We start from the raw sequence: 23,635 nt of genomic DNA, 5'->3' as shown, positions 1-23,635 counted from the left end.
AAATTGTTACAGTATACAGAACGTCCAGACCAACATCCGTCAGCTAGGAGCAGGGTGAAGGCAGTGATGATTGAATAAACATGTCCGTTGTCTATTCAAGCTTGGCTTCATTTCAGTTATAAATCTACTAAATAAAACAGCCTGGGAAAGGAAACACAGGCGAGGCTCCCGTCCCACTGAGAGCTGAAATCCTCTCTACTTCTCTGTGAGATTCTTGTGAAAGCTCCTTTCAGAAAGCACTAATTAGCTGGGTTATATATTCCTCTAACAAAAGAATTTTTGCAAACCACACTTTTTAAAAATTAGATTTTACTGGCTATATTTTGTCTTTTGTCAGATTAGTTCTTTTCATGGTGTTCACACCAGAAGCACAAAAGGTTTTTTATTTTCCACAATGTGCAGGTTTACATGAGTAGTAACCTTTCTCGCATACACTAAATAACATTTTTAAATAACGTGTAATGATGCAGGATTATGACAGATATGACCAGTCTGCACTCTAGCAATTATAAATAATTACATAAATCAAATCCTGTAGCCTCGGTTGCATACAAGTAGAAAGGGATCTAGTTATGTGGTAAAGAGACATTGAATGCAGCACGTAAATGGTGACACGGTTTCAATAGACAAGTTGAGCTAAACAGAACAAGACGCTAGACTAGACTAAACAAGACATACACAAGGATCAGTTACTTTTTGGAAGTAATATTAAACATGAATTTGTTTACAAATGCAGGCTGTCCAAGCCACGCCACCCAGCCACCTGCATTCTGGTCCAGGGGTGGACGCCACGTTATTATTGTACTTCAGACTGTTATGCATAAGCAAAAGCCAACAGAGAGATGTGTATAACTGTAACTGTGAATTTATTTGTTTTCAAAAAAAGATACTTGCCTTTGAATCTGTGGCTTACACTCCCTTTAGTAGAAACACCTGTCTTGTGTATCGTTGTGCCCTGTAGCTGAGTATGTTGCCATGGAGACTTCATCAGCCAGTCTCCACCCTGTTCAGCACTGGTCTACAGAGTTACTTTTGGGCATTTACTCAACAAACACTCTGCTTTCATTCAAAACTTGAAAACCTGCTCAACAATGTAATTTGCATTTAAAACTCATATGTGCACAGCACTTGGGTTCCATTCAGAGCCTGAAAGCACACTCAGCAGAACTCTCCATGTTCAAAACTCATACCTGTCTGTGAGTTTATGCTCAACTCCATAAACCTCCCTCAGGTTTCATTTCTGCTCGAAGTAAAACACAGGAATGTTTGTGCCAAACCTCCAGCCAATCGGAAATTGCTAGAAGCTATAATTGTACCAGTCATGACATGATCTCTCAAGTGCCTGTAGTCTGGTATTCTATGGGATTGAGTCTAGTGTGTTTGTAATCTTTTTAACATTAACCAGCTAGATAGCTAGCAGGCCTTATCAAATAATATGACTGATCATGTTTGTAATTTCATGATTAAAAAAAAAAAAGGTCTTGAGAGAATCACAATACTGGTCTTGAGGACACCAAGACAGATGTAAAGTGAGTTCCTCATATCCTGTTTATTAGACATAATACCACACTTTTATATTTTATATATATATATATATATATATATATATATATATATATATATATATATATATATATATATATATATATATATATATATACACACTGTATATAATGTATTTATATTGGTTATTGTATCAAGCAAATTCTTAGTTTAGAAATGTAAGGGAAAAGATTCTTTGCTACCAACCTTTTGGTACCAACCCTAAAATAAAAACTGGATTATTATGAAACTTATGCTAAATAGAAAACTGGTTCACATTTTGTGTTGACTGAATTTAAAACTTTTAGAAGCAGGAGTTCTGATCTAAGATTTGTCAGTAAGGCCATGGGAAATAAGAAAGGAATCTGATCCCAGATCAGCGCTCACATGTTAAAAAGCTTTGTGAATGGGCCCAAGTTCTTAGGGTTAGACATCCTAGGGTTAGGTTATGAAAGCACACTGTTAAATAACAACAAACACAAAAAGACACTCTTTAGACAAAGCCCAGATAACAAAACTGAAGCTTTGTTATTTTAGACATATTAAGAGAAAAATTAAGACAGTTATACTTGAAACGTTTGACGGTAAATAAGGAAGATGAGAAGAATAATTACCAAGCCATTAAAACACTATCTATATGAGAGAATTTATTTGAAAGCACTTAATAATAAATCATGCTGTTTTTTAATCATTTATAAAGTAGAAATATCCTTAAGCGCGCGGAAAGCTTTCTCCAAACGCTGTGACTCATAAACACATTACTCAGAAGTATTTACTAAAATAATAACTGCCTCCTACAGGCTTCTGCAGTGCAGTTTTTCCAAAGGGCACTGGAACCTCTGACATCGAAAATATGGGAATACACAGAAAGATTTGTGAGCAACAACTTGCCATTTTATCTATATACAGAGATGACTTGTTTTATTCAGACAGACATTCACAAAAAAGCACAAGAATATAATTTTCTTTTGGCAAGAGAGAGGGAGAGAGGGAGGTGTGTGTGTTAAATTGCAGTGAAGCACACAAGGCTACTAGAGAAACAATACATTTTGGACACAGGACCCTCATCAGCTGTGCAAGTAAAGTGCTTCTGAAATTCAATATGTTGTACACTTACCAGAGTTTACGCCTTAATGCTAGATCGATCCATCAGTCCAGGGGTTTATCATGTGAACTGAGTTAATTTTAAATCAGCTAATGTTTAATGTTGGTATTAACACAAGCTAAATCATTTTGTTTAGCTTTCTTTAAACCTTAGCTAAAGTGAAATGTGACTTAAGTTAGTCAAGTGACAGTGTCTATTAGCTGACAGGACAGCCAGCTAGCTAGTGGCGTCATCATTTGTGGAGTAGTTAGTGCTTGTGCTAGCATTTTATATGAAACTTGATGTGAAACTTGAGGGAGGTTTGTGGACTCGGGAGTAAATACAGCTCACAAGCAGGTGTGAATTTGTGGAGAGCGCTGTTGAGTTTTCCATTTTTGAAAGGAACATAAGTGTTTTGCACATATGACTTGAATGGAAATGACATTGTTGGATAGATTCTCAAGTTCTGAATGAAGGCTGTTTTGCTGAGCAAATCCAAAGGTATTTACCTGAGCATTCGCTGCTGATCAGTGCTTTCAAGATCATTAGCCGTGTGTGCAGAGTACAGTTGTCCCCTAAAAGTGTAATATTTCCCTTTAACTTTCTTCTCTGAAACATTTGAAACAAAATAAACTCCACACTGGTCAGTTGCTGAACACAGCACCATAGCTGACTGGATTTTCTTTGGATGGCAGATCACGTTGGGCAGAGCCTTAACACTAAGATGGCAGTGGTATAGCTGTGGGGGTTGAGTGAGTCCTGTGGAGGCAGCAGTGTTGGGTTACGGGTATCAGTCCACCACCCAAACACGACCAGCCAACAAATGTCCTGTGCTAAGAAACTGAACTGTCCACTGGTAAAACACAAACTGCGCCCTGCATCTGTACTCTTACGAGGTGTTTCTGATAAAATGGCTGGAGAGTGTATAGAAGAGTAGACTGCCTCCGTATTAATCCCACTTCATTTAATTACAGTCAATAAACATAAAATCCTGAATAAGACACATGTTCAAACACAAAAGAAGCCCATCACCAGTAAAAAAAAAAAAAAAAGTTTCTTCTGAGTGAATGTGATGGTTATTATCCAGTACTTTAGGTTTATTAGGTCTGTAATCAAGTTGAATTGAAAAACTATATGGGCACATTAAGCCTGTGACTTTAATGTGGATGTACAGGCCCTGAATAAGCGCATGGACCAGTGTATGAACCAGTATATGGACTCTAGTGCTAACTGTATTTGAGCTGGGCTTTGCAGGGTGAGCCAGTTCTCGTTGTTGGTGGGTTGTGTGCTGAGACCAAAGCCGCTCTCCCCTCTAGAGAAGCTCGAGACCGCGTCCCTGATGGAGAGCCTCTCAGAACGCCTGGGTTTACTCGCCTTGGCATTCCGATGATGGAGTGACCGTCTTCAGGTTGGAATCTGCGTGCCTGGTTGATTCAGCTCTCTGGGCTTTTCTTATGACAGTTGTTCCGTGCCTGTTAACAGATGGCTAATAACAAACGTTTTGCCAAGCTTGATGCTACTCTAACGTTTGATTAGGATTCAATTTGATATTTTTTCCTTCACTGCTTGTTCGTGCGAATGTTAACTGGTTTATTTATTTGGAGGCCAGTATTGCTCTTGTAAACTCATTACATGGGTGAGTGAACAGGGAGATGGATCTGACGTTGCAGCACTGAATAACGTCAGCTTGGCTGAATCGTGTTGAAAGTTAACACCACTGTCGATAAATACCTCCATGGAAAGCCCTCTATTAAACTGCCAGCAACCATCTTTATGGTGATGTGTTACAAGAAACTGTATCGATATTGGTGGTTTCGGTGTTATCAGAATTGTGTAGTCAAGGAATGTGTTTACTTCACTACTCATACCATATGTGGTGGTGTTGGTACTCAGATGTGTGTGTGTGTGTGTGTGTGTGTGTGTGTGTGTGTGTGTGTGTGTGTGTGTGTGTGTGTGTGTGTGTGTGTGTGGTTATTTACAGACTTTTACTCTTGGCCATGCAATGTCAGTGAAAGGGTTTGACGACGGTCTTCACAGGGACAGGAACGGGGTGTCATTTCCTGCAGGCTGTTGAATTTCGTGCCACACCTTAAAAGCGAGTTTGCTTCACGTGACGCTTCTCATGCCCTGCTGGTTGGGGCTGAGTCCAAGGAGGTGTTGGTCGCCTTGGTCACCACTGTCTTGTGGACCTGGCACTTCTGCATGTCGACTGGCGGGACCCGGCATGTGACCGAGCCATGCTGTGCTGTCCTGAGTGGTGATGTCCATGAGCTATTCAGTCAACACACAGAAAAACTTGCAAAACGTGCATCCTTATGGAGGGTGTGCAACCAGCTGTCAGGGTTTCCCATGCTAAAGTACAGCTCCCAGTCTTCCAAATGACCGGACTGGAGGACTCACTATGGTACGAGGGAGAGGGAGGACTCACTATGGTACGCTTCTGACCGATTTAGTGCTCAGTGTAACCTGCACATCACCATGAGAACATATCAACCCACCAGCGACCCAAAGATCTGATTTGTTTTGGGCAAACAGCTAAGGGTGCTTTCCTTTGATTTCTGTTCTCCGCAGACATAGCGGAACCAAGGCAGGTAACCTGGAGGAGAACTTCTCCCTGGCCCACAAAGACATCCATCCAGTCATTAGATAGCCACTACTCCGGATAAGACCCTCTGAAGCCCTGGGAAATGTGCAAAGAAATGACTGGATTGTGCCCATATTTCCCATATTGTGTACCATCTCCTTAGATGAAATAATGCCCTTATAATGGGAGGCAGGGGGGCAAAACCAGATTATTCATATTATTTTGCCCCCCTTTGTCACCAGCAGAGCACCGTTTGTCTCCGTCTTATTCTTACCGCTGACACTGAGATGCCTTGCTGGTCTAGTTAAGAGATGAAGTACCCCGTGTCATTGAAATCGATACGCTTCCAGGCATGGTTCTTGGGTTTGCGCTGAGGTCTACACTTTGTGTGAAATAGCGAGAGCCGGGCTTGGCTGGGCCGTTGGGCCTGTACCACATTCCACACTCTGCTGGGAATGCTGATGTGAGCCGTAAATGTGGGAGTATTCCAGCGCAATGCTTGTTCTGAAGCTGCAGCACCCAGGAGCCCAATCCTACCGCCTCGATTAAAACATTATTACTTTTCGTGTTTTGGGGCTTTTTTCCTCACTACTCTTTTTCTTGTCTTCTCCTTCCTCAGCCATAACGAGAAGACCACGGTGTTCCGGCATCCTGTGACAGGACAGATATCTCCAGAAAACACAGACTTCGTCGTGCACGAACCGTGAGTGCTTTTACCTTTTGTTTCTTTCTTATTTTGTCTCTGAGAAGAGCTAGCACTTTATTTATTTGTTTGATTGTTTACTTATGTGCCTGCCAGCTACCATTAGCTCTTTAAAGTTCAGTGCCAAGTTCAGGGCTTGAGTGTCTAGAGAACAGTGCAGGGGCTCAAATCAATACTGAAATCCTTTATACCAAAGGCAGATGAACTTGTTGGGCTTTTATTAATAATATAATATAATATAAAATTTCTCTTGGTATTTACTGAAATTTCTCTTCTCTTAGTGTTTTTCAATTCATCAATATTTGACATTTTTTGAAGGAAAAATGATACAAACCCACCTCAGAACAGAAGCTGAAACCATGCAGGATAAATGCAGTCACAAGATGTTAACAGATATTTTCTTATCGTTCCCAAGGGAGCAGCCTACCATAGCGCACATCCCCATTCCTGTTGTCACTTTGGGAAGAGTTCGTTGTGTGCCACGGTCTACCGTGGTGGTTCACGTCCGCTGTGTCACGGAATGGCTGCGAGGTCAGACACGTTCTGCTCCTCTGCTGCTTTTAAATGAGATTTAGCTGCAACTGTTCTGAAGCACCGTTTACATACACGATGGCTCATGTATTTTGCATTTTTCTTTGGGTCAAAACATGGTGAAAGTGCATTTGATAAGAATAGTGTCAATACTGCTGGAAATGAACATTCGGTATTCAGTGTTTAGTACTGATATGTATCGATATATTGATATTTTTGATAACACTGGCAGATGCAGTGGGAATATCCGCTCTGTTAGCAGGGCAAATTTGCAGTAACAGTAATGACAATGTTAAACACATGCTAATGTCAAAAGAAATTTGATTTATTCATGACATTCTTGAATTCCATTACCGCCCCCCTCATAAACCAGTCCTCCCTCCCGTTCTTCCATGGTTCTGTATTTTCATTTCAAAATGATTGCCTATATAAGGCTGTATCATTATCATAGTAAATGGATTTATGGTAATGAGGCAGTTATTACTCACACACGTCTTTGAGTGTAGGCTGACTGGGAGCTGTAAATCAGTCTTGGATGTTCAAAGATAATGGCAGTAACAGCTATTACCATCAGTGCAGGGTCTTGGGAAGGAGATCAGGACGTTCTGTGGTTTAATCGAGACACTGCTAAGAGAGATGATGAAGGCTCTCTAGTGCAACATCTGCAAACTGCTTGTCTGTAAACGTAAAACATAATGCATCAAGTTACAACATAAAAGGGGAAAGACCATGTTATTCCCACACAGATTTCTCCTCTCCTCTTCTCTAAGCAGGGTTTTCTAGATGACCTAAGTGAAGAACATTTTGAGACTTTAGATATTTCAGAGCTCAGACATTTTTCTCTGAGACCAGTTTGCTTGGATTTGCTCGTTATGGTTTGTATTGCAGGTGGGCATGGATGGTCCGTCTGCGTCTGCCATGTGCTGGCTGACTGTCTCTCATTAGGTGCCCTGTGTGAGGAAGGTGAACAACACAGCCTAGTATGCATGACTTCAAACTTGACTTGACTTGAGTCAGATAACTTTTTAAATGAATGACTTTTAAAATAAATATTTGCATTTTTATATATTTTAATTTGCCTCTGTTATTCTTGATTGGCCAAAATTGTGGCACATATTAATTCTGTAGGTGTGAGCGAGTACGTAGAGTACTCACGTGTGGTGAGAAACGGTGAGCACACAGGAGAGCAAGACTGAGCACAGACAGAGTTTTGTGTAGAGGGCAGAAGCAAACATGCCATTAAACTTTTATGGAGTACCAAATTTTTGTTTTCTACAAAAAAAAAAAATTCTTTGCATGAAAATAGATTTCACTGCCTTTATGCTTGTGCAAAAAATGTTTTTATTTGTGCAAAATATACACTTGCATGTGCAGAAATGTGGCGCAAAAATGCAATACTTTGTGTGCTATAACATAAAAACAATGAAAGTGTCTCATGAGAGAGACCTTAGACAGAGGCCTTAATAAGTCAAGGAGAAATGGAGCAGTTTTTGTTAATGGTAAAAATAAAATTCAACTTTTTATTACCACTGTCTTTTAACTGATTTAAATATGGAAATGGATACATCATCAGAATTTCTTGGTTTCCTCCACCTGCGGAATGACTACTTGACTCTCACCACAGTAACTTGGGATTTAAAGGTTAAGCCTTGAGACTTGATGGTTAAAACTTGAGACTTGCTTGTGGCTTGCACTAGTGATGTACTCCTACCTCCAGTCACTACAGAAAGGCACTAGCAGCTAGCTGGCAGTCACGCTAAGACTTTCAGGGAGTGAACTGTGTAAGTCCCATTGACGGCAAGATATAATTAAAAGTGTCACAGCAACTCACTTGAGACCTGGCTCTTTTCCAGTAGCTTTTGTAGGGCTGCCACATGCCTGTGAATGGTAGTCCTCGCGTTTGCAGGAGAGGGTGATTCTCTGTCACAGGGCTTATCGGTAGGCCCTACCCAGTCTGGCTGGCTATTTTTATGACCATATCACTCGTTATTTTTGTCTCCCTCTCTTTTGAAACGGCCCATTCTCACTTCCTGTGTGTCGGTGGAAAATGAACCTCGCCTCACAGCTGTGACGTCCGCTCATCCGTGAGCGGGGCCTCACGCAGTACTGTGAACAAGGGCCCATCAAAATCAGCCTTCCGGACTGGCCGGTTGATGCTGGTTTCCATGACAACCAAGGTGTGGGTTTCAGAGTCTCAGGAATCAATCTGGATTGGGACAGATTTGTTTGTGATCTCACTCTCTCACACACACACACACACACAAAGAGGTCCTGGATAACCGCGTTCTAAGTTCTGAACAAAAAGCAGTCTGATTGTCAACACCTCCCAACAGACAAGCCTGTGTATGCACAGTGCAGTGTCTCTCCAGTCTCCTGAGGCTGTGGCATTGATGTGTTGGCCTGGTCTGAGCGCTGTGGAGTTGTCTGGTGCTCGTCTGACCCGCGTGTTGTTCTCCAACAAAGTGGCACGCTGCACTGCACAGGGATGCCTACTCCATCTCACAGGAACCAACACTGCGTGGTCTTCTGAATTATTTAACCACCCAGGAGGGCCAGAACACATAACACTGATTCCTATTACCGGGAGCAGCTCTTCATCAGACTTTTCTATACAGTAGAAACTAAAACGCTTTTACCTCCTCAGTCAGCAGTTAGTGTATCCGCACTGCGGTCCTCCTGTAACACTGTAGTAGATGATTTGGCTGAGACATTGCAGCTGTTTGGCACAAAACAGGAATGGTATATCAAGGTCATATCCACCCGAACACCCCCTTATGTCTTCAGTGATGTTATGTCCATCTGAATGTACATAACATTTTGTGTTTGGATAGTTTTTTGGTCAAAATGTAATTCTTCCAGGTTTTTGTTTTGTTTTGTTTTGTTTTTTTGGTCTGTAAAGTGCTCCAAACCTCCTAACCCCTGAAAGATGTGGATGGGTAGGACTGCAGTAGCCCATGGATGGTTTACATCATGGCTAATGGTCAGAATTCAGTGTGATCTTCATGGTAGTGGCTCGTTGTGACCTCGGTGTGAACTCACTATTGCTTTCTCGCAGCGAAATACGGACAGTCCGCAATTCTCTGCAAATCTCCGAGGGAACCCTGAACATGACCCATGAAAAACAGTACGGAAGAGCAGATCAAACAGCGTGTAGTCTCCCGGTGCCCAGCGGATGCACAAGAATGTTGGGCGGGAGCCAGGGAACCAGAGACGGGCAAGCTTTCATCTGCTGTGGAGATCCTTGCTTGGCCCTGCTGAGGTTGCGTTCTGCTTAGACACCTCCTAACACCTCCTGACATCTGGCCATAGACCACTGTTCCACAGGAAGTCCTTATGTTCCACAGGAAAAGAAACGCGACCTTTGTTAAGCGGAGACAGAACAACGAGGGGTGTATGTGCTCACACACATGCATGTGTCAATTTTGGGACTGGCTGGCTCTGTGACTTTGAGGTGAGCAGGCGTTGCAGCAAAATTCATAGCATCGGTTTCTTTTTGCTACTCTGGAATGTGCTTGACTGGGTGACATCTAGCTGCTTAACCACATGCTTTTTTTTTTGTTTATCTTTTAATTTGATGACCTTGTATTTAGAAACCTGGAGTTTGCAGGTTTTGTTTGGTGTTGATACTGACCAAAAGCTTAACTGTACTTCGTGGACAGTCATTATTCACAAACTATGCAATGTTTTATTGCACTGTTCAAAATCTGTTTTGTCATTCAGTGATATCATTTTGTGGGTTAAAATATAGGAGGTAAATTATTTTCTGTTTTTGTGGGTAAAGTACACACACACACACACACACACACACACACACACAGCTGACACTGCACTGGGACATTCTGTGTGGCACTAAACACACTCACATTACACTCCTGGATGACTCCAAGCGTTCCGTAAACACAAACTGCCCTTTTCCGTCTGATGACACGTTTCTCCAAAAATCAGCTTTTCTGCTAAAATCTGCAGCTGTTGGTTTATTCGTGGGTGTTTCTTAAAAAAACATATGATTTATTAATCATTACATGTTTACTAAATATTGATTTATTAGCTGGGCTGCATGTGTGTTCCTGGATAGTCTCCCATGGGATCTATGTTAGTCCTGTTTTATCCAAGTCAGCTGAGCGATGATGGCAGGCAGCTTGATGAAACTGATGCTTCTGGACGATTCTTGGGCTGGGTGCTCCTCAGATATGCCGTTAAAGAAAGATCTAGTTTCAGCCTTGAGAAGTGTCCTCTAGTGATCATGTCCTGTCTGTCATAAACGTGGCTGGGACAGTAGCTAATTTTTTTAAATATTCTGTTTCTGAGGTAAATTTAAACTCTGTCATACAAGTCTTAGATTGCTGATCCCTTAGTGTCTGGACAGAAGGTTTGTTTTTTTCTTTTGAAGCTAATTAAGTACAAATGGTTAATATTTTATATTTGGTAGATTGTTAACTTTCTTCTGGCACTGACTGCAAATACATGATGGCAAAGTTGTCAGCAGGTGCTTTTATGTCGGAAAGGATTTTATCGTGTGCAGTAAAGACAGACCTGGCACTGGAGCCACTGTGTCCACTGTTGGAGACAGGCCTGGCACTGGAGCCACTGTGTCCACTGTTGGAGACAGGCCTGGCACTGGAGCCACTGTGTCCACTGTTGGAGACAGGCCTGGCACTGGAGCCACTGTGTCCACTGTTGGAGACAGACCTGGCACTGGAGTTGAAAGGTGTGAAGGTGTGTTTTAGTCTTTCTGGTTTCTCCCTTTCTCAGCTGGAGTGTTAGCAGGGGATACTGGAGAGCAACATGGCTGGAGTGTGGAGGCTCCAGTACACCACCCTTAAACTTTATTGAAGTCTTGGGAAGAAGGCAGGGTTAAGTTTCACTTCTGCTTTTAATGCATGCTTAATTAGCATAATTAATTAACTGGGTTTCTGAATGTGAGATCCTAAGTGCCTGCTTGGTAATCAGCTCATATTGTTCATAGTGCGAGTGCAGGTGTCTCCTGTACCCTAGGGGGCACTGTGGGACCTCTGGTTCCATGCATTCCTTGGGCCTTGTGTTCCTAGCCCATCCCCAGCAGGTCCATGTCCTAGCCTGCTAAACCTGGTCAATGGCAGAGAAGCCGTCGTCCTGGACCACATGGTTGTTCTTCAGCCTTTAATAACCTGCCACTTAACACCCTTCTGATGGAAGGGGAATGTTGGCAGTGCTTTAGACTGGAATGAGAGTGTGTGGAAAGTATGTGTGAAATGCCCCTCTTTGAACACACTCATGCCTGTAGTGTGTTTCTCTAAGAGGACGTCGGAGCGTCTGTCTTCTCTTTTTGGGCCCCAGGATTTAGTTGATGTTGTTAATTTTTATTTACTAGCCGCGTCTTTGTGTCACAGTTGTTCCCAGTGCTCTTAAGTATCTCCATGTTAAAGCGGTGGAAGTGTGTGAAGTGGACTTCTTGTCTCTTTCTCCCTGTCCTGCTTTGTGATGGACTCTTCACCCAACGGTTATCCATAACAATGTGCTACTTTCCCCTGTAATGGAAACCACGCTTTGAAGGAATCATAATGCCTAACCCACCCCAATCCCTGTGTTTCACGTGTTTTCACAACATTTATTATTCCAGTTTGAATTTAAGTTCTCCCATGTATGTCGTCTTCTCCACAGGGCAAATTCCCGCATGTCCAGGCTGCCACCGGAGCAGAGGACCCCCAGTATGGTCAGTGAGTCCTCCACGGCCGTCGCCTCTTCCACTGTGGACGCCACCTCAGGGTCAAAGGTCAGGGATTAGGTCATTTGCTAATGTTAACCTTCACCTGTTTTACGTCTTCTCTCATTGTGATTTAGGGGTTGATTTGGGTAGAGGGAACTAGACCATGATCTTTACAGAAGCTGCCTTTGAGAGAGGAGGTGGACACAACCATCAACAAAAATGGCTGTTTACAGTTACTCTGAATATAGCTTACACCACAATGTTCTGGCACTTTCTTAAACTTGACTATTCATAGCTATGGAACAGTCCCCTGAACTGGCACACCAAGAGTTGAAGTACCTTGCATTAAATTGTATTGAAAACTGATAGACGAATGTGGAACCTAAATTGATTTCAACTGTTTTGGCACGCCGGCTCTGATGCTGATTAATGGGCTGATTGGAACCAGTAATGGGTTAGTGATTTTTTTCCAGTGTGGGGAAGCTGGCCTAACCAGCATGTCCCTGGACAGGCTGTAAACTCCAGGCCAGGTCACCGTCTCCACCGCATCATTATAGTTAAAACATGACCTGTGCAGCAGCTGAGAGCGTGTGGATTGCTGCTTCACTCATGGCGTTTTCCTCGTGCTTGTGAGGGCTGAAAGCTGAGGCTGGTGGAGGTGCCACACCGTGCCCCTGTTTCGATGCACCTTGGCTCTGGTTGGGGGTGAGTGTGTGCAGAGTTCAGCTGATCTTGGCGCCATCTGGAGGGGCATTTCAGGTGGGACCCAGGTGTGTTGGGCTGGTCCCTTGCCAGCCTGTTCCGTGCCAACTGTGCCCAAGAGCGGTCTCTCACCCTCCGTCCAGCCCAGCTGGCATGGACAGCAGAGGGACCTACTGCCCTGCATGTTCGTTCTGGTATGGATCTGTTGGCACATCGTGGCACAGTCTCTTTCAGCTTGGCATCTGTGCTGCTGTAGGTGACGTGTGTGTATGTTCTCTGGTGACACCCCTATTGTGCGTCTCACGTGAGCTGGAATTGATGTGTGAGAGCAGACTCATGACTGTCCTATCAACATGTTCTGTCCCAGGGCCAGAGACAGCCTGCAGGACCTGGATGGATCACAGGTTTTAATGCCAGGAGCGTTTCAGCTCAGTGAGTTTGTACTGTGTGCGGTTGCAACCAGCTCCCCGTGTGTGCCTGGGTCTCGGCGCTGGGCCTCTGTGTCGTGTGCTCAGAAACGGATCTGTGCCTTTTTAATATCCCGCTTTAATCACCCGTCATTCTGCAGGCATGCGACTGATTTCGCTGTGAACTGTTGATATCATTCATGCAGTCGGTTCATCTTACGCAGCAATAAAAACTTGGCAATATTTTGTCTACATTTACATTACTTAAAAGCCACAAAAAAACATAGTGGAAAGGTGTGCTTTTCCAGGACGAGGAAAGGACTGTTAATAAAGTTAGTTTCACTGTTCCTGCAGATAGAGACACAGGTTTCTTTTAATGATCTCATAGCGGTGGTATCCATGCGCATTTCAGGAGCCTCAGCGCCTGCTGTTCCTTTCGTGCACTTGAGCAGTATGCAGGGGAATCAAAGTGAGGGCTGCATGCCTACTGGGATGTCTGTGTGTGTCCTTCTCCCGGTCAGAGCTCCAAACCCAGTGGGAAGATCCACAGTTTCGGCAAACGGGATCACGCCATCCAGAGGAACCCAAACATGGCCGTGGTGGTGCGGGGTTGGCTCTACAAACAGGTAAGCTCCGCCCTCAAGCGTGGCTGTGGTGGTGCGGGGTTGGCTCTACAAACAGGTAAGCTCCGCCCCCAGGATTGGCAGGCAGACACCATGTCCAATCAACGTTTATGTTGATTGGAGGCCAGGAGAATGATAAATTATCATGACGTGCCTCTCTTACAAAGTAAACGCTGACCACGTGAACCGAGTGGATCACTCTGAACACCTTTTTCATGGTAGCACATTGATTGATGAAGAAATTAACTCCTTTAAGGAAAATAATTGCCTTTTGCCACAAAAGAGGTGTGTGTGTGTATGTGTGTGTGCATGCGTGCGCGCGTGTGTGCACCCTTTCAAAGATAAAGTGGCATGACCACAGTAATGACTATTTGCACTACCACTGTAGCCACTGTAGTGTCCATCTGTACAGCCACTGTATAGTCCATACCCTGCTGAAACTCTACTGAAGAGGCTGATGGAGTGAAGAGTTCCCCACATACCACCACTAGCTCAAGCCCAATATGCATGGGCATTGCTGCTGCTGATGATGATGATGATGAAGAATGGTAAGGTTTGAAAGGCAGCTGACATCCTGCTCCGCTTTCTCCCACAGGACAGCTCAGGGATGAGGCTGTGGAAGCGAAAGTGGTTTGTGTTGTCTGACTTCTGCCTGTTCTATTACAAAGGTGAGTCACCAAATTGCATTTCGATGCCCTATGCTCAGCTGTACCTGTGCCTGCTTCTTTAACATTAGGCCACACCTACTTAGAAACGATTAAATGTCAGGTCTTTGCCAAACGTGTTGATTAGGAGCACAGCTTCAGTGTGGAAAGCGTCTCCCTTTAACGTTCCTCCCGTCAGTCCAGAGTTCGATGGCGTTAGTCTGGACTGGCGTCTGTGTTTGGAAGCGCCAGCGTGTTCTGCTCAGTTCTGTTTGGCTCTGCTCCTCCGCAGACAGCCGAGAGGAGGTGGTTCTGAGTAGCATTCCTCTCCCCAGCTATGTCATCGCCCCAGTGGAGCCCGAAGACCACATCAGCCGCAAGTACGCCTTCAAGGTAGGTGCCGTCCCCAGATGTGGATAGGCCGGGTCAGGGGAGCTGTGTAAACGGGTCGGTTCCCCTCCATGACTGGGTGTAGTGGTCTGGTGGTGGATGGGGCAGGGGTGGGCTCTTTGTCCTGCCGTCCACGGTCCCCATCTGGGCAGGGACCGGACGATCACCCCATAGATCATTCTTAGGCAGTGCTAGGTAAGAAACAAACGTTCTGAGTAATGTTTAGATTATCATCGCTGGTGTCGTCAGCCTGTACTTTGGTGGTGTCTGTGTATATTCTTGAGAAAAGTGCACTTTGTTCATGTGATTTTGTTAAAGAAATAAACTGAGGTGCAGTAAACGAAGGAATGCAAAAAGGCTGAATATGACTCAGGAATTCCTGACATTTTAGCTGTTACGGCTTCTGGCACTGAGCTGCTATTCCATCTTCATGGTGTGTGTGTGTGTGTGTGTGTGTGTGTGTGTGTGTGTGTGTGTGTGTGTGTGTGTGTGTGTGTGTGTGTGTGTGTGTGTGTGTGTGTGTGTGTGTGTGTGTGTGTGTGTGTGTCTCCTGTCCTGCATTTGTCTGCTGATTGTGCTCTGATAATATTAACTGTCAAGTGAGAGCAATGCCAGTTTACGCTCAAACCCGTCACTGTATCACGTAAAACAGCATTTCACTGCCGGAAGCAGGAGCCCAAACCGAGTTGTTATTACACAGACAAATGGCCATTTATTAGAGGCAACAAAGCAAGAAATAATCAAGCTTTTCTTAATTAGGCTGTGTGGGAACATTTTTAAGCACTTTGCAGTTTTAAGCATGCACTCTTCTAAATGTGCCATGGTTCACGAAATGAGCTCACGGGCATTTTCAAATCAAGCTTGCATGCTTGAGTCTTAAGTGACTGGGATTGCTCCACTAGTTACTGGTGCAGTTACTGCTCGCACTTCACCCCCCGTCTGCTTTCATCCCATTTCCTGCTCGAGGCACGGGAACGCCATTACCCGCAGCGAACCGTGTGTGACTTGCCGAGGTCGAGATCGACCCCATACGCTATAAGTAAGCACAGCGTGAGCCACGGAACGCCGTCACTTAGTGTGGCTCACGCGGCGCGTGATGCATCTCGCCCATGAGTACCACTCGCATTAGTGCCACGGTACCGAGAGGCCGGATGCCGCTGGGTTGTACATCGTGCGCCCTGTCAGGAGGGCAATACCAGAGGAAAGTTTCGTGCGCTTCCCCGGGGCTGGCTAGCACATGCAGCTTCGCACGCTGTGGCAAGCAGTGCGCTGTTCCTCTGTTATTAAGCAGCTCATATTTCTCTGTCAGGAATTTGTCAGACCATCGCGGCAACGGGAAGATGAATTATCCATAATATTTTCCAAATACCTGGTCTGCGGTTACTGCAGAGAATCCTTGTTCCCTTCTGCCAGCTAGCGTTAGGAAGTTCTTAGAGCGGAGGTCTCTGTTAGTCTGCCTTGCAGCTGTAGAACTGTCCTGTAGAACTGTCCTGCTGCTAACGACTCGGGGAACAAGACCCTGCACTTTAGGTCAGGCCTAGTAGCACTCATGATCTGCATGTCTGTAGTGGTTAAGGTACATGACTTGTAATCGGAAGGTTGCTGGTTCTAGTCCCACCACTGCCAAGTTGCCACTGTTGGGCCCCTGAGCAAGGCCCTTAACCCTCAATTGAGTTGTACTCAGCCATAATTGTAAGTCGCTTTGGATAAAAGCCTCAGCTAAATGCCGCAAATGTAGTTGCAAGGTTATTGTTCTCAGAAATATGTTGGCGCTTTAATTTACACGTTGGGAAGGCTTGCCGTGAGACTGAGAGAGAGAAGGAAGTGGTTTGTTTACCATGTCATCAGCCTTATCTTCAGTTTACACGGATGAATCTGAACTAAAGCGCCAGTTAAACAAACCCACCCTTCACGGGACAGTCTAAGCAGGAAGAACAAAAGCAGTTAGTTGGCGTGGTTTTCCTGTCACCTTCTTCTCTCATCTTCTGCTGTGTTTGTGCTTTTCAGACAGCTTTGCCGCCTCTCGTCCTACTCACGTGACAGCTAATATAATTCACTTTAACAACTGAACCCTTCCGAAGCCGGGGCCATTTAATGCAGCATGATGGTTTTACTGTGAATGTTTCATTCTGGCCCATGACCTATCACTCACTGTCTTTCTTTCATTTCCATTGGCTGATTGCCTCCCGTTGTGGCCTGGTGCATTATGGGAGCTGAGCCGTGCGGTGGAGGGCCGTCTTCTGACTCTTGCATGAATAGGTATTCTATTTCCATTCATTCTCTTTAGGGAATGACCCCTCCCACTGCCCTTTGATCTTTCTCCAGACCAGGTTTCAAAAGAGCGCGTGTCTGAAGTCCGCAGACAGGCGGTTGAATGTGTGCTGGCTTTTTTTTTTTTTTTTTTTGCCTCTGTTCTCAGGAATGAGCAATGCCAGCTCCGCACAGCTCCCTTGTGTTCAATTTGTATCATTTTGCCCCACGCTGGACTCGCCCGATCCTCACAGCTGTGTGCGGATCTGACGGTACAGGTGTGATTGAGGCTGGGTGCTGGAACGTACCAACACAGGGGCAGGGCAGGGGGGAAACTGGTATTGCTCAGTGCTGCAGGGTGCTGTGTGCTCTCTGACGATTCGCCCACACGTAGCACCTACTCTCTGCTTTGTCACCAAATGATCAACATCCTCAGTGCTTCAATTCATGTAACAGTTTTCTACGCTTTTTCAGAATTTTTCTTTTATGCATATTTTATGTAAATATTAAAAATCTCTTCTGGTTAAATGTTTCTGAATTCTAGTCCGTATGTCAAGGAACAAATATAAAAGTATGTTTATCACATTTATATATTACAAATATGTTATGCATTTATTTCAAAATATTGGAATATATGTAATATATATGTCTCAGTTATTGGTATGTATCGTTGATATGGTTGACGTCCCCCTGGAAAAATGTCATGAGGGTACATTTAAACAGAGACCCAGTGGGATAGCCGCTTAGCTTGTGTATATAAAGAGAATATACTTTTCACATAAACACAAACATCTCACATATGGGTTAAATATATGTGAAGATACCAGATTTCAATAATTAGAAATATTTCTAATATATGTTCATATTTTCAGTATTTTCTCTGGTTTGACACACCAGATTGAACTCAAAACCTCTGCAGTGTGTGTGTGTGTGTGTGTGTGTGTGTGTGTGTGTGTGTGTGTGTGGTCTGGCAGACGTAGCTGATCCTCCCACTCCAGGCCCGGAAGTTTGACCACTGGTTTGATTTGAGATGGCTGTCAGGTTCCCATCAAGGAAGCAGACCTGGATATGAGTTTTTTCCTTTCTCCATAGACTGCAGGAGACCTTTATTATGGTCGTGTCAAAGTGTTTAAGGCAGCAGCAGGGCTGAACTTCCCAGTCCTATCTCAGGGTCACTGGGACTATGGGAATGTGATGATTGTGGGTGGGAATACGCAGGCTGCTGCCCCGGGGAAAGGACCTCACATTCACCTCGGTTTCTTCCTGCTTCTCCGTTTTTAATGAGAAAGCCTTTCTGAAATCTCAGAGAGTGTTGAGGTGTCTGGGCTTTGTGCTCACACACAGCTCTCTTCAGCTCAGCTTATCTCATGATCACAGCACAGCCTGGTTCTTACTGCAGGCCTAATCTGAAGTCATTAAAGTCCTCAGAAATACAACTGGAACACAGATTGAATGCCCCTGTTGGCAGACTGCTGTCAGGAGCCTCACACTACCACTGTAACCAGTGTACTCTTTAGTCGTTACTTAATGATGAAACAGTAAGAGAAGCCATCAAAAAGGATTGTGTGTGAGAGCGTGTGTGTGAGAGCGTGTGTGTGAGTAAAAGGGATGGAGGGAGAGTGGATGTGATGCAGACCCGGTGCTCTGAGCCAGTGAGCCATGCTCTCTCCCCTACCCCAGTCAGCATACTCCTGTGCTGGATAGCCCCTGACTCCTGCCTGGGCCACACGCTCATTGCCATCAGTGCAACAGGCCTCTGGCTGGCACCTTTTAATATAGACATTCTTAAATAAAAAGTGAGAGGCTCCAGGGAATTGATGTGATCTGGTGAGCTAGGAAGTGCCGCAATATCTCTAAAACTGGGCCAATGACAGAGAGCGAGTCCATGCTTGGACAGCAACAGGCCTGCAGGACCTGGACTGGACGCGCTGGACATGCTAGCTAGCAGTGCTTAGATCCCAGTGCTTAAAGGCAGTCAGCAGTAAGCAGAAGTGCATGGATGCACGGACGGGTAGTGTAGTCCTCTGTTCCACAGGGCTGATGGGTAGTACAGTAGTCCTCCGGTCCGGAGGGTTTATGGGTAGTGTAGTTATGAGTTAGCTACGGCTCTGCTCAATGTCAGCTGCTCAAGCTACACATGAGATGCTCTCTGGTACTGGTGCCTTGTGTAGTTCTGTCTCTCATTGTGTCTCTCTCTGCTCCCTCCTCTGTCCCCATAGGCCAGCCACACAGGCATGCGCTCGTACATTTACAGTAAGAACTCTGTGATTGGCTCCCAGGCCGAGCACGGGGGAATGCGCACCTACTATTTCAGCGCCGATACGCAGGAGGACATGAACGGCTGGATACGCGCCATGAACCAGGCTGCACTCATGCAGAGTCATAGCCTGAAGAGGTCAGTCACATCCTGGACCACACCCCCACCAGCTCCCTGTAGCTCCGCCTCCTCACTCTTCCTTTGTAGAGCCAGGCCTGTGCTTCTTCACTCTCTCCTTATATTTAATTGATCTCAGAGAGGCTGTCAGATGCCGTCCAGAGCATGGGGTGGGTGGGTGCGCCCGCGTGTACGCGCACTCATCTCAGTTTCACGGTATCACATTTCTCCTGTATTTCATAATGTGGCACTTTGTTGAGCGTACTGAGCGTTGAGCGTGAACTCCCTGAGCGGCGGTCTCTAAGCACCGCCTCTGCGCTGCTGCCCGCATGCGGTGGTTGCCACAGTCCTCCTCTGCGGCCTTCCTCCGTAGTCTTCCTCTCTGTCCGCACTGCAGTGTGCGGCCTCCCCTCTGCTGCTGGGACTCCGAGGTGTGTTGCCTCCATCTGCCTCTGTCGTCTGCCTCTGCAGTCCAGCGAGCGGAACAGCTGCTCCCCGGGGTCCCGGTCCCCGGAGGAGCACCCGTGACAGACAGCGTTTTGTACAGGGACGCGAAAGAGGACGAGGTGGTTCCGCGACACGTCCGTGGCGGCGTCTCCCCTCAAGCTGTGGTCATGTTGCATTTAAGCGCGTGTCACAATGGAGACGTTGTTCTTTGTCATGGTGCAACACTGCCATCTAGTGGGCTGGGCTGCTTGTTTCCGGGACAGAGCGACCCATAAAGGCTAAGATTAGGGGTCACGTCCTTTCATACGATATCATGGGCATAAAAAAATAGTATCTAATGAATAAAAATTATGAGAAGTCGGTTAATAATAAAATGGTTTTCATGGTATAGGAGGTGTAAATAGACATTTTTAATTAAAATTCACAGTGTAACCTCAGTACTCCATGGAGCAGATATGTCTATCTCATGCTGACGATGTAACGAACATGTTGGTCTGGCAGTCTCGGTTGGGAAGTCCAGCTATGCCTGGACACTTTGAATGCGCTCCTTATCATTTCCGATTTATTGGTACAAATATTCTTCTCCAAGCAGCCACAGTCGTGTGGGTGGGGCGGGAATAGCACATGATTTATGATTGGTCATTTTATGATTAGATCACCCTGAGCGGGGCACCAATCCATCACACGCACATGCATGTGTGTGTCTGTGTGTGTTTGTGTTTGGGGAGGGCGTTAAGTTACCTGAGCAATGTTGAGCCACATGTTGGGTAGAACTTGGTGAGTTTTGGTACTTGTGATGTAATGAGGAGAATCTTCCAGTTTAATCAGGCCAGACTTGTAAGACAAGCGGGCAGTGTTTGCTCAGTGGTGAAGGTACTGGACTAGTAATCAGAAGGCTGCTGGTTCAAGTCCCACCACTGCCCTCTTCAGGGGCCGTCGAAGCTTCTATGAGACTTAATGGGAGTCATTCACGTTTCAGACGGAATTAAAGAGTATTGATCTGTTTATCTATATTTATGTTTGAGTATTGATAGGTTTATCTATATTTATATATTTCTTTATAAGAGTATTTATATCTGTTTGTCTTGTCAGGGTGATCGTAATTACCCAACAAGAAAATGTGACTGTAGTAGGCGAGTAGATCCAAAGGGAAATGCCCTCCTTGGCGTCACAGTTCCCATGGCAACGCTGCTTTGTTTCTTTCCTGGTTCTGTTTCCTTGTGCTTCCTTGTTTTGGTTTCGCTCTGTTCCACCCTTGCTTGTATCCCTGCCGGCATTTATGTTCACCTGTGTCTAGTTGGTCTTCATCAGTCTCAGTATTTAAACCGTGTTTTGATTGCCAGGCTATATTATTTTGGTTCGTTTGGTTGTGTGTAGATTCGGTATCGTTGTTTCTTGTCAGTTATATATTGGCTTTGTTCTTATTTTTCTGGTTTTCCTCCCCAGTGTTCCATGTTGCCTCATGTTTGGTTTTGTTTGTACACACTTTCAGTTTTATTAAACTCCTTCTGCATTTGAATGCATCTCCTTGTTTTGATCAGTTCCAGCCCGCGCACGTTATGCCAAGTCGCTCGCCAAGTTCAGACAAACTCGTCTCCCGTACTGCTGTTAGATTGCTGTCTTGATCAATAAATTGATTAGTTAATGGATAAACCTGAATGGATTCCCCTCACTGCATTGATACTTGACGCATAACAAAGCAACACTCTTCCTCTCCCCACAGGGAAGCTCTCAACGTGGAGAAACAGGCAGTTCCCCAAACCAATCACATCATCAGCAGCAGGAAAGGCTCCGCCCAGGCTGAGGGCCTCCACCAATCAGGGTGGGAGGAGGTGCCAGGCGGCGAGCCAAAGCAGGGGCGGGAGGCAGAGATGCGGCACGGCTGCAGTAAGGAATTACCGGAGGTCCAGGTCTCTTTCCCGGGAGACACGGATGCTGACCTTCTCCCTCCAGAAGCCGGCGCACCGTCCCGCACCTCGTCAGGACCACATGCGCAGAGGAATGGGCTTCACGCCGACCAGAACGACAGCGTGGTGTATAAAAGGGGCCTGGTGCCTCGCACGGACACCGAGAAGGAGGTGCAGAGGAAGACGGCACTTGCGCAGGTTGAGAAGTGGGTCAAGGTTCAGAAAGGAGAGGTCAAAAGGTCAGTGGATGTCTCGCACCACCCAGAACAGCAGCGCTTTTCTAAACCCAGCATTACATTGTGCTGGGCTTTGCTCAAGAGTCATGAAAGAGCGCCCTCTGCTGGTGGTTATCATTACCATTACCAAAAATGTTACGTTTTATGTGTAGTTCTTACAGACGAGCTGCGTTTTCTGTGGTCATGTGATCTGAGTTCAATGATGTGTACTCTGTTTGCGATTGCAGCCGTGCCTCTGCAGAATACACACTTCCCAGGCGAACACCCCCAATGCAGCCCATGCCGGGCATGATGGAGGCCTACCAGTCGTTACCGAAGCCAGTCCGTCGCCCGTCGGGCGGCTCGCCCCCGACGGCCCGGAACATGCCCAGCGACTACAAATACGCCCAGGACCGTCTCAGCCACTTCCGCATGTCGATGGACGAACGTCTGGCAAACAGGGAGGGCACCGTGTGGCAGCTGTACGAGTGGCAACAGAGGCAGGCATTCCGCCACGGCAGCCCGACGGCGCCCATGTTCACCGCAACCGACTCCACGGACACGGCCGCGTTCCGGGTCATGCTGGAGGTGCCGCGCTCCGTATCCGTGCCTCCCTCCCCGTGCGACCTCCCCTTGCCGGGCGGCCCCTGCAGGCTGCTCTCGCCCCGAAGGCCTCACACACCGGCCGACCGGGTGACCGTGCGCCCGCTGGACGAGGCGCGGGGTGTGGACGTGGGCGTGGACGTGGGCGTGGCCGGGCTCGGCTCTCCAAGACGCCTGGTTTCCAAGGTCAGTCTTCAGACGCTTGGCATTGCCTTTGCATTGGGGAATTCCTGGAGCTCCACCCAGCAGCTTGGGTCGTGGCAGCCTCCACGTCAATGGGAACCTCTGCGTGAGAAGAAGTTGCCTTCTGGTTTCCCACTATATTGAACTTTGTAAACGGATTTCACACATGGTTTGACACAGGATTCACATAGTCTCCACAGGTGCGTGTGTGTGTGTGTGTGTGTGTGTGTGTGTGTGTGTGTGCCCTACCACACCCTACATATGAGAGAGACCACCACACAGACGACATCTCAGCTCCCTGCTAGGAAACAGTTACTCACACTCCATGATCAGTGTCAGTCAGGCTGTGTGTGAACTTACTAATTACGTGTCCCCCAGCAGAGCTGCTTACAGAGGGGTGTGTGTGTGTGTGTGAGAGATGCAACAAACCAGAGAATAGTGCCCGGCTCAGCAAACTGGTTTGGGTGTCTCTGGCAGTGTGTGCGTGGCACATGCTTTCCCGACCTCCGCGGCGGATCGTTAAAGAGAGCGCGATGAGGTGATGAAGACATTTCAGGGGTGCCCCAGCAGCCTGTAACCTGCCCTTCTCAACCACCAGTGCTGCTTCAGATCTCCTGTTTTCAATCAGAAAACCTGTTATGCAGCAGTAAAGTATTGTCCTGGGAGCACTGCATACACAGTTTCACTTTGCTGGAGGCAAACCAAATGTTATTTTAAGAAAGCAGGTTGGAGCTAATTTCTCTCTTGTTGTTTATGGGTT

General features: G+C 46.0%; 1 protein-coding gene across 9 annotated transcripts in view; it reads left to right on the top strand.

Annotated features, from left to right (window-relative positions):
- The window catches only part of plekha7b (pleckstrin homology domain containing, family A member 7b), a 68,132-nt gene that overhangs the window by 28,936 nt on the left and 15,561 nt on the right, over window positions 1-23,635 (top strand). For 7 of the 9 annotated variants that reach the window (XM_027007461.2, XM_035533252.1, XM_035533259.1 and 4 more), the window contains 8 exons: window positions 5,830-5,913; window positions 12,085-12,196; window positions 13,761-13,865; window positions 14,458-14,530; window positions 14,799-14,899; window positions 19,366-19,541; window positions 21,691-22,113; window positions 22,338-22,878. In XM_027007461.2, coding sequence (XP_026863262.2) covers window positions 5,830-5,913; window positions 12,085-12,196; window positions 13,761-13,865; window positions 14,458-14,530; window positions 14,799-14,899; window positions 19,366-19,541; window positions 21,691-22,113; window positions 22,338-22,878 — 1,615 coding nt within the window. Of the gene's footprint in view, window positions 1-5,829; window positions 5,914-12,084; window positions 12,197-13,760; window positions 13,866-14,457; window positions 14,531-14,798; window positions 14,900-16,963; window positions 17,156-19,365; window positions 19,542-21,690; window positions 22,114-22,337; window positions 22,879-23,635 lie in introns of those variants that run through there. The other 2 variants (XM_027007464.2, XM_027007468.2) reach the window with 2 other exon arrangements.

The sequence above is a fragment of the Electrophorus electricus genome, chromosome 1, assembly GCF_013358815.1.
Source record: "Electrophorus electricus isolate fEleEle1 chromosome 1, fEleEle1.pri, whole genome shotgun sequence".
In the NCBI taxonomy this organism is placed as follows: Eukaryota; Metazoa; Chordata; class Actinopteri; order Gymnotiformes; family Gymnotidae; genus Electrophorus; species Electrophorus electricus.
The sequence above is the reverse complement of the archived record's forward strand: the minus strand, read 5'-3'. Positions and strand labels throughout refer to the sequence as shown.